The sequence below is a fragment of the Anolis sagrei genome, chromosome 1 (genome assembly GCF_037176765.1).
Source record: "Anolis sagrei isolate rAnoSag1 chromosome 1, rAnoSag1.mat, whole genome shotgun sequence".
Taxonomy (NCBI): Eukaryota; Metazoa; Chordata; class Lepidosauria; order Squamata; family Dactyloidae; genus Anolis; species Anolis sagrei.
In genome coordinates this window covers 28,853,531-28,870,925 of record NC_090021.1, presented here as the reverse complement: position 1 = coordinate 28,870,925, position 17,395 = coordinate 28,853,531, and the positions used below count along the sequence as shown (strand labels likewise).

The 17,395-nt window shown below is 36.5% G+C and overlaps 1 protein-coding gene across 1 annotated transcript in view; it reads right to left on the bottom strand.

Annotated features, from left to right (window-relative positions):
- LRPPRC (leucine rich pentatricopeptide repeat containing) overlaps positions 1-17,395 on the bottom strand; it is a 133,381-nt gene that overhangs the window by 59,683 nt on the left and 56,303 nt on the right. The window contains exons 15-23 of the mRNA XM_060754387.2: positions 16,746-16,773; positions 13,958-14,015; positions 12,741-12,847; positions 12,452-12,529; positions 12,084-12,137; positions 11,134-11,247; positions 9,653-9,783; positions 7,191-7,276; positions 5,491-5,698 (exon numbers count right to left, since the gene is read on the bottom strand). Of these exons, the coding sequence (XP_060610370.2) occupies positions 5,491-5,698; positions 7,191-7,276; positions 9,653-9,783; positions 11,134-11,247; positions 12,084-12,137; positions 12,452-12,529; positions 12,741-12,847; positions 13,958-14,015; positions 16,746-16,773 (864 nt within the window). The remainder of the gene's footprint in view (positions 1-5,490; positions 5,699-7,190; positions 7,277-9,652; positions 9,784-11,133; positions 11,248-12,083; positions 12,138-12,451; positions 12,530-12,740; positions 12,848-13,957; positions 14,016-16,745; positions 16,774-17,395) is intronic.

The following is a 17,395-nucleotide window of genomic DNA, read 5'->3' as shown; positions in this document are numbered from 1 at the left end:
AATTGCAATAATGGTGTAACAGAAAACCTTTCTTGGCTAACTCTAACAAAAAACAAAAGCCAAGAGTTCTGAAGAAATGGAAAACAATCCTGAAATAATGTGAACATCTGAAAAAAGACATATCAGCTGGTGGTGTGTTTGTGTATTCCTACATTTAAAAATTCTGCAATGTTAAGGAAAGTAACTAAAATAGTTAAATAGTTAAAACTTCTAGTTTTGTTTCAATGAACAGCAAAGAGAAAGAATTTAAAAACACAGTCATGTTAAGTTGGGAATATCAGCATGCAAAGCGAACATGGAGCACCTCAGAGACTAACTGAGAGCATAAGCTTTTGTAGACTACTTCCTCAGATGTATGCAGTAAAGTGCCTAGGAACAGACCTTTGAAGGCAGACAGTGTATGTAAACAGTTATAGAAATGTAAAGCTTGTGGATGGTGATAAAGTGACAAATTCAATTTTATCAGTGGATGTTGGGGAACAAAGTAGGAAGAAAATATATTGCCTAAAGCCAATATGAATGGATAAGCATATAAATGGTAGAGGGAGCACTGGAGTGTAATGTAATGCTGGCTGAGAACCAGAGAGGAGATGTGATAAACTGGCTAAGAGGGACCTTATGATACCGGATTGTTAACTAGTGCTGTAGTATTTGTAGTATGCCAAGAAATCATTGTTTCTCTTCAAACCATTGTTGATGCACTGGAGTTTGTGGATATATTCTAATTCTACTTTCCGATCTTCGTTTATATATATTGCTAAAGGACAGCTGTTCTGAGGTCAGAGACAGAATGGCCAGGAAGACTGCAATAGCTTTTTGTGTATTTCCATTTCTACTATATGGTTTATCTTCTGGCAGAGACTGGCCTGTTTAGAGTCATGAAAGGCATTGTTGACAAAGAATAGCATATATCACATTAGACAATGACGAAGTAAAGTACTCTAATATTATAGGTGATGCAATTAGGTCCTGTGATGACATCTCCCAAACACATGTGTGGGCAGAGTTTGCCTTAGAAATGCATGCTTTGGGCTGCATCACATATTGCTTACATGATACTGGTGAAGTATCTGTGATCAGCAGGGCAGCACAAATTATCTCATAAAGTCTTTAATGGTCAGCAATGTGATGCCTGAACTATAGAGAACTCACATTCTATTTGCAAATCATATGATGCAGACTTAAATAAGTCGTATGCATGTACTGTATCCTAATTCCAAGGTATCCTTACTTTCATGTTTCCTGTTTTAATATTTTGTCAAAAATACCATTTCTTTTTTTTTTACATTGCTGTCTTTTATCCAATCAATTTCATACAGAGTTTAGAAAGTTATGTTTTTTGAACCACAACTCTTAGGACATCTCAACCAGCTCAGGAAGTCTATTTCTGTGTTCAAAGAACTCTAAGGGATCTGTGATGCAAATGAGTCCTGGAGGATGGTGTCTGCAGTGATAATCTTGAGGGTCCTGTAAGGGTGTTCCTAGCGACAGATTGCAAATGTTGGTCCGCCAAAATATGAATTGGTATATTATGAAGTTCCGAAAAGAATAAAGCAGTCATTGCAGCAAACATGAGTGAAATATTGCAAAACTGATAGGTGAATGCAGAAATCATCAGGTTTAATAAATGAGTCAGTGCCATGAAAACTTCAGTCCTCTTCTTTCAAATGAGAATAGTCTTTCTCCTGAACTTTTGTATTCTCTCCAGAGAGGGGGTATCTGTGACCATTCCTGGTGTCTACTACGGCTCCTAGAAAAACTAACCTCTGGGTAGGGAAAAGGTGACTCTTTTGTTTGCTGATGACAATAATGAGGTCCAGAAGAACTGTCATGGTAACTGACAACCCTTTATCGGGTTCCTGAGTGTGTGTGAAATTTTACCAGAATATCATCCAGGTATGGAAAAAATATGGATACCCTGCATTATAAGGTGAGTCACAGGGCAATCATCATCTCAGTGAATATTCAAAGAGCTGAGGCCAAGCCAAAAGGCAAGGTTTGAATTAGTAGTGGGCAATAAGGTAACAAAAATGTAGGAACATGTGCAAAGACCAATGGAGAAGGATATGGAAGTAAGCTTCCTTGGAAAGATGTAGACCTGTATTTTGGAAGCTCTCCATCCAGAAGCACTTGTACTTGATATATTTGTTGATAGACTTGAGGTTCAGAACAGGGCAAACTCTGGCCCCATTCTTGATCATTGTGAAGAGGATAGAGAGAAAGGCATTTTGATTGAAATCTCTCTCTCTGGCTAGATTCTTCTGAACACCAGAAACTGACCGTTCTCACTCACCAGAGTCAGAAAAATCCCTGAAATAATTCGAATGAGAGGGGGCCACACCAATATTGCTTACAGAGGCCCACTCCCTGCGGTGGAGATGAAATCATCATCAGAAGAATGACTAGCCTCTTGTTCTGATCTTAGTTGTAGAATTGTGATATTGGCTCTAATCCTCCCTTTTCTGTGAAAAGACTAAAGAGGCAGAAGAGGTGTGGGAAGTAGATAATGTGGAGGAAGGAGCTTTAAGTCTCTTAGATGCTGAATGCTGTGCGCATTGCCTTTACCTTTAAACTTATTAGCAACCATGGAAGAAAGATGTTTTAGCCATGAATCCTGGTTGAAAAATAGAATAGCTCCAAGCACTAATATAAAGTAATGACTTTCCTCCCAAGAACAAACTGTGTACCACAAACAATAGCTAAACGTAGGAGTATTAAACATATAGTCCTCCCCATGTTTAGCAGAAGCCATCAAGAGACAAAAAATTGTTGCAAGCATCTCCAAATCTCCTTGGGGAGATGGAGCAGGGTATAAATAAAATTTATTATTATTAAACTGTCTCTATGAATTCTATTTTGAAAACATGCCAATAACATTTCCAGATATATACAGGCAATACCCAAGTTACAAACAAGACAGGTTCTGTAGGTTTGTTCTTAAGTTGAATTTGTATGGAACCCTGAACAAGTACATGTACACGTGTACCTCCATACACATGTACATGTGTGCACACACATGTGTGTCTGTCTATCTCTCCATCTAAATAAATAAAAGAAAGAAAGAAAGAAAGAAAGAAAGAAAGCAAGCAAGCTTTGGATAGCATGTGGTGTTTGTTTTGCTGCCTGTGCCCTTTTTCAGAATATTTCACCTCACTTTCTGTCCCTGTGATAATTGGATTTTGAAACTTTTGGCTTGTTGTGGAAACAAGGATTGATAAAGGTTCATTGGAGATACCTTTTTCCCCTGATAAACTCTTTCAGGAGTGAATTTCCGAGGGGTAGAGTTCCCTCACTTTCTGTTGTCTCGTCCTCCATTCTTTACTATGAGTTATTTTTAAGTCAGATGTTTGCAACTCGGGGAATGCCTGTACTTAGCAAAATCCGCATTGATAATAATATAATTAAGTACTAAGAAAGGTAGCATACTGAACAATTTGCCCAACTGTCAGTGCTAATATGTAGCCACGTTCACCTCCACAGAGTCAATACTGAACAAAATTTCCTCCACTGAACATCCAAAGCATAGTATTTTCATCCCCCCCCCCCAAACACACTGGAGTAAGTGACATCAACTATTTATGCCCTCTTGTGGCAAATCAGTGACTGTACTACAAGATGTGATACATTTAGTGTTCTTAGCAACATTTCTGACATGTGAAGAAAACACTTACTACACAAAATGTTGGGTACATGGTGCACAATGGGGTGTCCTTCCAAGATACAAACTGTTTGGTATAAAAATCTCCAATATCTTGAAAATAATTTTAATGCATTATCCAATCCTCATACAATTAGAATATCTCACTATAAAATCAGATATCTAGTTCCTTTTATCACATTTGAATGGAGGCTGTGATTTCAATTTCCAATAGCAACAGTTTTGCCAGAAGACCAATCTGAATGTGTATATATATCACTGCCAAGAAAACTAGTGCTAGTAATAGGCTATCATCTGACCTACTTTTCATCCAGCCCAACATCCAGATAGATCAAATATTGCAGTTAAAATTTCATCCTGTGGCTTTAAGGGGTTAAGTCTATGAGATCAATTTAAGCAGCTGTTGTATTAGACTATGTCAATCTAAGCAGTCTAGTTCTTCATCTAGGGAAGAACATATAAATGTCCAATTGATGTGCACTGCAGCGGACTCAAAGTTTATATGGTGACTTTTAAATAGTTGTACAAATACATAAAATACAGATGAATTGATTTAATATTTGTAAAAGGGTGGGGGAAATCTTGAACACCAGGTTTAGCTGATCAAAAATATAGTTACCAATAAATTACTCTGAGTAATCCTTAAAAAACAAGCAAAATAGTACACGATTTGACTTCAAAAATGGACTATAAATGCATGCAGTGAGTGTACTCTTTTATGAAACTATTATGGGTATACACAGAGGAACATTTGCTAAATATTTCCCTTCCTTTGAACTCTTAATGACAATGATTTTATGTAACTCTGAGAATACAAAGTATTTTTCAACCTAATGCCTGCCTACAACTACTTTAAATCATTCTGTCACTTTTGAAAATGCAGATATGTTTTTACACAGTGGATCATTATTCTCCTGGGTTCATAGTGCTCCATATTTGACTTTGTAAAAACCAGGTTGGATTCACAGTAATCTTTCACTGCAAAATGAACAGAGGCCTTACTGATTAGAAAAGAGGAACACTGTGATACACATCCATTCATTACATACAGCTGCTGACCGTGGCAACCTTCTAGGCCAATTTGCTGAGATGCAACTTGCAGGAATTGTTTTATAATGACTCCAATCCTTCTTGGAGGGGCAAACCAGGTTGGTGGTACAGGGAACTTCACAGACTCTTGGCCTGTGCATGAAATCACCGAGGGGGCGTCTAGAGTTTATGGGTCCTGTGCCTTTAATATGCTGATGACACCCAACTCTTATTCATCCTTCAACTTCAATCGAACAAAGCTTTTTATCATCAGTAACAGACTAGACGAGGACAGACACATTGCAATTTATTCTAGAGAAGACAGAGATGCTCCTGGTTAGTGAAAAGGCAGATCAGGGAACAAGGACTTAGATTGCTCAAGGGGTTACATCCCACTTGAAGATGCAATGTTGCAGTGTGGGGGCTTCTCAGTTTAACAGCTCAGGTTTCTGCAGTGGTCAGGAAAGCATCTGCACTGTTCAGATCTCGATGTCAGCACCACCCATTCCTAAAGGTGTCAGATCTGGCCACGGTTGCAATGTCTTAAGTTATATCCCGTGTGAATAACTGTAACATGCTCTATTTTAAAAGAAGCCCAGAAGTGGTACTGTGGTGGAGAGAGTAGAGGGGTTGGTGCTTCTTTAAGGATCTTCTTGGATAGACTAAGTCTTTTGCCACTCTACTCAGAGAAGGGAATTTTTGTATTAGAGTTAAGTAAAATTGATTTTTTTTTTACTTATACATGAATATTTCCATTGTTGTTTTATCACACATTAGTGAACAGCAGAATTCAACCAACTTACTTTTCCAGATGAGCTGTAACGAGAGGAGAACACAGGTTTCCAGTGGGTTTTGATAAACCCAGAGCCACAATGGACTCAAACAGCCGATTCACTGTTTCAACTTCACCTCGTAAGGCTGCACCATTAAGGACGTGGAAAAGGGATGTCGCAGATCTATCTTTAATAGGGACATCCTTCTCTTTCATCTCCTTTAAAACGTTAATAGCATCTACAATGAACCACCACAAAAGACCCTTAGGTAATTTTATGTACCGAGAAAACAAACTGCTATTAAAACAGCATTTCAAAAACCAGCAGGAATGTAAATTCTGGCGTATAATGCCAATTTCAAGTTAATTACTACTTGCATTTCTAAACGAGACTACAATTATGAATCCACAATAGCATGGTTTTATCATTTTGCTGCAACTTTGACTACAAATTACAGATAGGAACTGTGTACCCACTTTGCACCGCATAACCCTGTAGAGTCTGCCCTATAGCAACAAGATCCTACTAAATGGATGCTTTTATCGTTCAGTGCTAACATCTGCTAAATCACACCATTGTTTCTTCAGCAGATGGCTTGTCACGAGGCCAGATAATAAAGATGTGTTTACACTGCATATACAGCCAGACTAATGGTCTGATACCGATAGGGCCTGTTTGCTGTGTCGATACTAATTAGCCAAGGAGAGCCAATGAAAGCTTTCTAAGAGAGTGCATGTTAAAACATTAGGTTCATTAAGCTTCATTAGGAAGGCAGAAACAAACATTTTGGTATATAGAATAAGAGCATTTTTTGTAATGTTCTTAATTATTGCACAGGCAAAATGTTTTGACCACTTTGCATAAAAGCAGGCTCATCTTTTGAAACTGCTTTCTGGAGCATGCTGTGTGTCTCAGAAAAGAAAGACAATACCACCTTTCCATTGCACAGGTAGCTATGATCTAATGTTAACATCTTGGGGGGGGGAGAAAGCTCACTCTAATAAGCAATCCAATTTTACATCATGCAATTTTAATTAAAGTATAAATCTTCTGCGACTAGTTGATTCCACACACTATCCTCCTAATTAATGATGGCAATGTCTTACAAACTCTGTTTATTATCAGATCTATGGCATTCATGGAAAGATGTATTAAACACACCTTGAACATAATACAGTAGAACAAATCATGAACTCCACAATAACATTCCTCTCTTGGTCTTAAAATTCCATTTTAATAACATTCAACAGATAAATACAACACCCTAATATTACAATATATTTATTCAAAAGTTACAGTGTGCTGTGATTTTTTTTCTGGAATGCTCAGACCCTTTACAGCGAGGTTATGTTTATAGGCTTTATGTTCAGACTTCAGACCTTCTTAAGCAAAAACAAAGCCATTAGTCTAGGCACATACGCAATTTGTGCCATAAGTCATGATCTTCAAACTCAATCCAAACAGCAATGCTAATAAAAACTAGCTGCAGAAATGCAAAAAGCACTGAGCTGTGCAAATGTAAATGACAAGCTTGCCAATCCATTAAAACTAATGGCCTACACTGTCCAAGTATCTTTGGTTGAATTCACATGCAAATTTGTATGCAAAATGTTCAAGCACTTTGTAGGACATGATATACCATTAATATCAAGTCACATTTTTATTCTAGTGGCAAAATACCTTTATTACACAGCAGACATACTGTATATACTGAAAGTAAGAGGGCTTACCTTCTAGTCTGCCATATTTTCCCAAAACTTTCACTAAGGCCAAGTACCTGCTCGCATCCAGAGCAATAGATGAATCCTTTCGGTAACTAGAGCATACATAAAAAAAACACCTCATTAACTATTTTTTGTTCTAATTCTGGAAAATAACAACCGTGTAAAGTAATTATATGCTTTTTATTAGACTAATATCTCAATGCAATTTGGCTTAATTTGAAGTATGGATACAATTAAAGTCTAAACTAGTGGTTCCCAACCTTTTTTTGACCAGGGACCACTTGACCAGGGACCACTCTCCAACATTAGTACCAAAAGGATTACGAATCAGTTTTTGATCAACTTTAGATTTGATTTGGGGTGCTGATTCAGAAAACTGCATTGGCTAGACCACATCAGCTCTAGTTTCTGATACAGAACATATGTCATGGTCAGCAACAGGGAAGGAGTGGCAGGTGGCACAAAAGGAGCAGTAATAATAAATAAAATAAAATAAAATAAAGAGGAAGGAGGTTCGCAGAGCAGATTTAATCCTCATGACCCACTACAGGTCCACACCCACAGGTTAAGAACCACTGGTTTAAACTAAATAGATAGGCTGATGATTCTGGTGGATGGTAATGAAGATATTGGATTCCAGCACAAGTACACCGCTTCATCTTGGCCACTGGGTTGGAGTGAGAATTGCAAGAGCACAAGATACAGTATGAGTAGTACAATGGGAGAAGTGTACTTGTTAACATAAGGAAGAAGAATCTTGAGAAAGCAGTGCTCAAAAACATCTAAAACATATGTATCAAACATATGAATCTAGTATGTCATGTCCTTTTATGTGGCCCTCCAGAAGCTGTGGATCATTGTGGATTACTACTTCAGTTTACCTGAGAATGTGACTTGCCCAATGGGATTCCATGGCTGAGTGGGGACCTGAAAGTTGTCTTCCAAAGTTGGACTAGAAGCTCAAACCACTAAATCACATTGACTTTCCTTATATTTATTATTTTATATAAAAAAATCCAAGAGGAGAATTTAGCAAAGTTACACTCCTGAATTCCACAGCCAACATGGTCACCAACCATGGGATGCTGCAGTACAAAAAGTAATATATCCAAAATCTATAAACTAAACACAGCATCAAGTTTGAAAGAGCCTTTTCCACTGTTAACATTTAGTCCTTCTTAGTCATAGTGGTGTGCTGTAACCATACATACTAATGCACATAAGCACACTTAATCTATATAGACCAGTGGTTCTAAACCCGTGGGTCTCCAGGTGTTTTGGCCTACAACTTCCAGCCAGTTTACCAGTTAGGATTTCTGGGAGTTGAAGGCCAAAACATCTGGGGACCCACAGGTTGAGAACCGCTGATATAAGCTATCTATACTAGATAGTATTTGGCTCCCAAGATGTTTTCAACTCCCACAATATTCAAACAACATGTACAATGTATTTTCAAAGGCTTTCATGGCCGGAATCACTGGGTTGTTGTAGGGTTTTTCGGGCTATATGGCCATGTTCTAGAAGTATCCTCTCCTGATGTTTTGCCTGCATCTATAGCAAGCATCCTCAGAGGTTGTGAGGTCTAGCATGTACAACGATAGGGATTACAGAAGTTGCAGTACAAAAACATTTGGAAGGGGGCTAAAGGCTCCTCAGACTCAGTCTATGCAAATTTACTGGTAAGTAAACATGTGAGAAGATACAATTTCAAAGACTTGTTTGAACTTCTACAATATTTGTAACATATATCAAATGGCAACATTGCTAGAAATAACTTATTCCAGTTACAATATTGATGTCTAGTATTTCTCCAATGACCAAGGGTCGATAATCAATAAAATAAATGCTTAGAAAGCCAAACTAAAGCTGCAATCTCAAAACTAAATAATTATACAAATAAATAGATATCCAAAAAGTTCATATTAAACCTAAGACAACAATGCACAATTCTTAAGAAAATATTTACTATTTAATACCCAAATTTAAAAAGTGAAGGGAAAGTAAGGATTCATAAAGCATGTGGCGACATGGCAAACAGAGCATCACAGGTCTCAGCTGGGAGCTAATTTTTACAATCTAGATACTGTATCTATAAACAGGGCCTCAAAAAGGTAATGCCTACAAGCCAGGTATTAAAATGTTGTGTCATTTATAAGCACTACAATCCAGATACACTACTCAGCTCAGAAACCAAAACTAAACACCAAGTTGGCTGCTAAGATTGCATCAGAAGTGGATTTATTAAAAAAAACAACACAGAGCACCACTGACAAACATGTGTGTTCAAAAGTGATTATGCAATCATGACAACTTGTTCCAACCAATCTTGAATTTCAGCAAAATATTTTTATCGGGGGAAAAGCTAATTAAAAATGTATGAGGGGGGTTAATACTCAACCTACTTAATTCAATAAGGTCTATGTATCAGCATAAATCTCTGTGACATCTTTCAGTGCTGGTGTACTTACAGTTCTTCTTTCAGGTTCATTGCCTCCTCTGCATTATCATGTCGACAGCACAAATTTATTAAGGCTGCATAGCTACCAACAACCATGTCCTCTTCATATTTGGCCTTCACTTCAAGGGCTTTTTGCAAATTCTAGGAGGAGCATGAACAAAAGATAAGAATTAGAAAAGCCTTGTGACATTTTGTATTCCATCACTTGCTCTGAAACTACTTTTAGTTATGTATGCATAGCCTGTGTGCTGCTTGTTAAAAGCTAATGTGCTTTACCTTTGCAAATGAAATAAAATAAAATAAAAATACAACTGTTTTAGCAAGTGGCCTCAGTTTGTCCATTCTAAGCCTCTGTTATGTAAGTGGTTTATATGCTTTACTGAACATTTTACAGATGGATATAATTGCTATTAAGGTTTCTTGCTTAAATATACATTAGCTTATTTAGTCAAAACCTCATTCTTTTATTTTAATGGGGAGAGGGTTTGGTAACGGTACTGAAGGGTCAAACTTTTAGTATCTCATAAACATATATTCTTTTAAACATTGCTTTGTTATACATAACACATCTTCAACATATTGCAGTGGTTCCAATATGTATGAGCAGAGGTAATGTTAAAGCTTTCCCCATCGCTGTTCTCCTATCAAGTAACAAAAAGAAGTCAAGCCTGTTTTCAGTCTAAATTTTAGTCATTACAGAACATAAGTTTCAAGGTTAATGATATTCTAGCTTGCTACAAAATCACGGGAATTATGACAATGCCACACAAACAAGAAATTGGACCAAAGTCTGGAAATACGAAGTAAATTGCAGACCTATACAAAAAATATGAACTACAGCTGGATGCCTGCTGATGAAGGCACGAGCCTCTTTATCTCAGAAAGCTTTTCACCAGCAGGAAAATGGAATTTCAATCCCCACATTAACCACCTTGTAATATTTGACTTGCAAATGACTATGCGTGTATCAGTTCCTTGACAATCTAGATGTAAGAGACCAGAGCCGTGGCTTGAAAGGACATTTGGCATATATGATAAACCTTTCACAGCTATTACTATCATTCACTTTGCAGATAATCATTAACAGACCAGAGCGATCCCAAAACATGCCATTCAAGAAGTAACTGAAATGAACTGATTTTTTTACTTGATTTTTTTTGTACTTTGGTCTGATTTACAAGGACAAAGCCCAAAATTCATAGCAGAGCCCTTTCCCTTGGCTCTCCTACACTTAAGGCTTGTCACAGGCACAGTTTAAATAAATGTAACTACGTTTAATTATATTAATCTCTCATTACATTTACTTGTTCGTCTCTAGCTCTAATTCTGTCCCACTACTAAATGTGAACTGTCTGGGGAAATGACTTGTCTTTCATTTTGTATTATGTTAGGTGTAATAAAATGATGTTGCTAGATAAACGAAATTCACTATCATTCATTTAAATGTATACTAAATGATGGCAGTGCAGCACACAACTTTTCAGAAGTTACCTCTTCTGAGCACAGAACAACTATAAGCTGTTTCAGGACATTTTGAACAGGTTGATTCTCAGTTTTTAGTTGTTCCAGTTGCTCCTCCAAATCGGATGCACTAAGTCCAGCGAACTAAGGCACAGGAAGACAGCAATATAACACAAGTAGTCTTTTAGACTGTTCTGAGAAGAGTAGACAAAGCCACATTCAAACATGAATATACACTGTAACTTCTTGATGCTAGCTAAAATATACTGTAGTTTCTTTATATTTCAGTTTGCACAACTAGAATCATGGAGTTGGAAGAGATCACATGGGCTATCCAGTTCAACCCACTGCCATGCAGGAAAAGCACAAAGTACCCCTAACAGATGACCATTCAGCCATCTAGGTATAGCACAACCTAACACAATACCTTTGTAACTTCTGTCTTCATACGCTACTTTGATATTTGTGTTATTTGCAGGGCTGAACAAAACTGACAAAAATCCTTAGAACTAAGTCTTTCTATTATCCCAGGATTCATGTTATCCAGAACCTCTTAACTGGGTTTTCCTTTTGCATATTCATGATCCACCCCACCTTGCCATGTAGGTCTCCACAGCAGATACTAATAATTGCCACTAGAATGTAAAATTTGTAATTGTGAGCAGCTTTGTTTTTAAACAGGGAAACTCAGTTGCAGCAACAAACATCTCATGTAAACAAACTATTTATTTAAAAAATTGAGCATATTTCAGTTATTATCTAAGATAATGCTTGAAAAAGCAAAGAACACCAACTAGCTATCCTCCTCAACAGAAAGATATTGTCACTATTGTTTACATCAGGATATTTTAGAAAACCCAAAATTAATCAGATGCACAATAAAATAAGATAGATATATTGGAAGTTAAGTATCTTTTGTGTTCCCAAAGAAATAAATAGATTACTAACAAAGAAATGTGCCCAGTTGGCTCTGTACGTACTTTTGCTGCATGTCCTTGTGATAAATGTTCTCTATTCGTCAGTAAAATAGCATCCTAAAATAAAACATGTGTGTAAGAGTATATTTGAATATAAATAAACCAAATAAATACAATAAGCCAATTGCAAAATAGAACAAGTGGATGTCACAGAAAGGTTCCTAAACATGCCCGTAGCATTCAGGAATCTGTTCTGTTTCCTCATCTCCCTTTACATTTCTATGTCCAAAACAAATATACTTTGGAATAAAGGAAAAAGTGTAAGGCGTTTGTTTTATAATTCAGAAATCTTTAAAAGGTAATTGTGTATATGAAGCACATACACATATTCCATATTCATAAAGTCAACATTTTAATTTACCACTACAGACCTTGATTAATTCAGGAACATGGTGGTTGTCCAGCAGGTTGCGAATACCTCTGAAGATTTGAGGAGCGATTACTATGTTCTGTACCAAGAGATTGAGAAAATTGCACCAGTTTTAAAAACACAACCAAACTGAGATAATTTCTGTTAGACAAATTTCAGACATAATTTAAGTCTCTAGCACTTGCATGTCATTGAGAAGTGGTCTGGTTGTACTTAAAAGCTGCAATTTCAAATCTAATAGATACATGTCAGACAGGACAGGCATTATGTAGCAAAAAATGAAATGGTACCATCTTCTTCAGCTGATGGAAGTATTGTCTCAACCGCTCCTCCTTGGCCTGTACCTCTGAGTCACTCATGCTGTCAATCAAGCTATAAAGAAAATAGCCAACAGCTTCTGTGGAGGGAGAAAAAACAAGAGAAAGCATTCCACTAAAATTACTGACACTGTCATGTTATCAAGATTAATTTATAAGAAATCATTTTGGTGTGAGATGTCACCCTGATGAGAGGCTCTGAAATGGCAACAATGATCACTGAGGCATAGAGATTATGTGGTTTGGGAGCACATATCTAACTGGTGAGTGAAAGGAATATTAATTATTTTCAAACCCAGTGACAGCTTTTCAGTACAGAATCTTTCTTCAATCTATTTTTTCCACTGCTGTGTGACAGAAGCAGTACTGCCCAAGGCCTCCCCCCCACTCTCCAGCCCACTACCCCAAAATAGTTGCCATAAATATTTTGTCATTCATTCAAAAGGATATAAAGAGAGCTTCCTAAAGCGCTGTGTACACAACTCTGTATATTTCACATTATTTACAATGCTTACCTCAGCTAGTGAGTGAACACAATAAAGAGCATTAAATGATTTTTAACAACCAGATCCAATAATCCTGTGGAGAGTTGCTTATTAGCCAATGAAAATCAAGATTAACAAAAGATGCTGTATAGCTAACAGCACTAATTTTCTTTGGCACTCAAGCATAAAATGTATAGGAGCACGAGGAAGAACTAATGAGCTTTCCATAAGAGAAACACGTAATGATGCACACTGCATTTATATTTTAAACCATTTTCAGCAGATCATGTCAGCTGCTTCTAATAGTGGTACATTTGTCACACCACACTCTTTTGCTGCACAATATTATAAAATAATTAAAATTCATGTTTTAATACCTTTTTTGCTATAGAGAAATGTGCTCACATTTGCAAAGCACTTTTAGAATGTTCTGATTATATTATCAATGTTGCAATCTTCTCTAGCTTACTTAACACATTTGAATAAAGAACATTTTTAATTAAAAGGGTGGTGATCTCTAACAAAATCTGTAGGATTCCATAAAATATACTGTGATCATCTGGATAAAGATTTTACCCAACATGTTTTCAAATTTCACTTTCAAAAAGAAGTAATCAGTGTTTACGGTTGTAATCCCTCAAGCCCATCATTACACAGAAGAACGGATTTGTGGATAAGTTACAATCATAGAAATTGAAACTCTACCAGTTGGTCCTGGAGGCGTCTGGCAATAACGTCCATCCTTGTACAACAGTTCTGTTATCTGTTAAGACAGAATAATCGTACATTGCAGCCAAGAGTAGCAAGCAAGGGCAAATAGTATCTGAAATTGAATTCTGCAAATAATAAAGCATCTCTCCACTAAGGTATTATTCAATGCCACATCATAGCAATTCACTTTTTAAAAGGAAAGCTTTTTTTGAAAACGTTTCTTCAAGATGTATGTATGCTGCATACCATGCTGTATATTGAAGTAGAGAAAGAAGAAAGTCTCTCCCTGACTGAGTTCATGTATCTTATCCATTTGCCTAGAAAAATAGTTGCATTGAAGGGATGGGGGGATTAAATTAAAGATTCCTATACTTTCTCTTCCTATAAATTAAAGATTCCTATAATTTCTGTATTTTGTATATATCTCAACTAAGTATCTCAGATTTACAAAATAAAAAATGGCAACTAACAGTTCTATCTCAGTGAGGCCAGGAAGAATGGAACAGAAAGTCTTTTGTCTTGATGCAAATCCTGCTTCTATTATGATGGTCTCCATGTTTCCCTGAAACTGGTTCTAGATCACAGGAGAACCCTTTGGATCCAGTTTTTGATTGTCAAAGAAAGCTTTAACATAATGGAGAGGAGAATATTTTTTATTACTACCACACAATGCTAAATTGTATTCTGCCCCTTGTTATTGTTTTATTGTTTACTCATTTTTGGTAGACATGGACAATATCTTTATGTGGTCATGTTTTTGTTTATCCAGTTATAAAGCCTGAGGAGCACAAAACCCAACTAAGCATTTTACTTCTCCACAGATTATTTCTCAGTGCCTGCAAATTATTTTCTAAATCTTATTTTATTAGTGCAGAATGCTATAGGAAACCATCCTACAGCATAAGTGTTTTTAGGTTTGTTTACTTGAATTTTCTAAGTGACAAAACTTCCAAATATATAATTACAAATGTGAATTTTAAATAACCTTTTTATAAAATGAAACCTTGTGGAAAATAAAAATATACAGAACTTATATGCCCAGGAAATTAGGATTTAGGATTTTAAAAAGTTGCCGACTTCCAAACAGCACAGTTTCTGAAAGAGAAAGCCTTCTTCTCTGAAACAGAAACTTTTCTCTCTGAAGCCAAACATATTTTCAGCTATATCTGAGGGGTGCAAGGGATTGGATTCAGTGTGCCTCTTTCCCACTTGCTGTCTAAACAAATCATAAGGGATCATTCTCAGTAATTTTGGTGGGCTAAGCACTGTGGTTGCATACATGGAGAACAGCTGGATCACAGCCAGTGTGAATAAAAAGTACAGGTAATTCCTTTTATAGCTCATGGCATATTTATCACAAATAAAATTTAGTAAATATTAATAGGAGGGGAATGTGTTCAGGAGAGGATATTTTCAAAGTTCTCAATTTGTGTACATGGAGGAACACTGAAATCTGCTGCTTAAAAATGTATGTGCCAAATTAACCCATAATAAAAAATCAATTAGATGTTTTATATTTCATATCTCATCCTGAAATTTTATTGAAGCCTAGTAATATATTTTCAGTGCAAGACATGCCACCATAACGTAGTGGGATTCTTTCCAGATTTAGGTAGAAATAACTTCTTTTCAGTGGATTGTCATCAGGGTTTAGGGATGTAGCCTTACCCAACCCCCCCACCCACCCCCACCCCCCAAAAAACGAAAACTCCTGCCTGAGACACATAGGATGAGATGGAGGAGCTCTGTTGGTGGCAATGATGGATCTCTGTCTACCCCAGTGGTGCACTTCTACCTACAGCATCTTCTACAGATAAGAAGCTTACAACAATGAAATTCTAATCAATGACAGCAATTATAAGGAACAAAAGCAGGGCAAGGGAACAATACTTTGTATCTAATTTGGATCTAACCCAACACCATTTTCCTCAGTTATATCAACCAAGCACTGGGATAGCTAATGAGCCCTATCCCCAATATCACTTCTAATAGGAGGGGAATTAAATTGAAGGAATTCACCAAACTACAAAATGCCTTGTGAAAGTTCATTATCTTTTATACAATGCAATCTGATATGAACAGGAAATGTGAATCCTGAGTCTGATTGCCTTGAAAGTCACTTATATCAGAAAAAATAAGTATTTTAGAACCTCTAAACTTACTATGTGGGTCCTACTCAAAAGCAGTAGTTCATTCATCCTTTCCATTCTTCACCACTTTTATACACAGTTAAGAATATGCACAAAAACTTAAATTGTCAGATATTGTATGTGGCTGTTCCATTTACACATGAAGGGCCTTTTAAATACCCCTTCTCAAGTTACTTGCACTTTCTTAGTGAAAGCAGGGCAGGTAGTAGCTCCATAGTGTATGTGGAACTGCCACCCAAAATTCCAGCTTGATAGAGCTTTCTGCTCGCATAGCACAGTGGTTAAATTTCCATCTTTCCACAAACATATACACACTACACTTTGTGCTTCTGCAGAGTCAAATGTGTTTTTCAACAGACTAAGAGATGGTGGGACTTCAAGTCCCAGTAAACTCAACAAAGACATCCACAGCTGAGAAATGCTGTAGATGTAGTTCAAAAACATATGAATACTTTTACATCTCGTCACATTGCGGGGGTAGGGGGATAAATAAGTACATACTACATGACCTAACTTTAAAAATGTACCTAACAAGATACAAGTATAAATTACATCAAAACATTGCATTTCAAAATCATATTTTGGGGTCAAACATTTAACATACTGATTTCAGTTTTGCAGCCTTCTCTTACCTTGCTCCAAAGATCTACATCATCGGACCTGTAGGGGGCAGCAGAGGATAATAAATAGAAAATTGTAAAGTTTACCGTAGTTCTTTCTTTTAAAAAGATAACTGTACAAGTAAATAGGACAAGAGGTTTGCCTAGGTGAGGAATATTCAAATAATTCTTTACATATTTTGGCACAGGTTTAATTCTACATAATTATTTTACAATATGTATAAACAACACAGAAATCCTTGGCTATGCTGAGAGTTTATCAATTGTATTTATTTCAATGAATCTCTAGCTTATGTTTATATAAAAATATCAAAATAAAATAGCAACATGTGCATAATGTCAATTCATACAAAAAATGCAAAAAGGACTAAAATTATGGGATTTTTAGATCTTTTACTTTCCAACAACGATGGAGTTTCATACAGTTAATGACAAATTTGGAAATGGAGGTGGCCTTTTTATTTTCACCTGACTTGAGTAATGAACTCAAACTGTTTTTTCCAATGTGCTCAGGACCACATTGAGAAAAAGACTCCTAAAGTGTCTTGCTCATTTGCATGATTAATCTGTTAATATGTTACTAACCGTTCCTCATGTTAAATGTAAACACAGAAATCATACTTCGCTTTCCTCTTAAACTGCTTTCAGCACAGAAAATACAA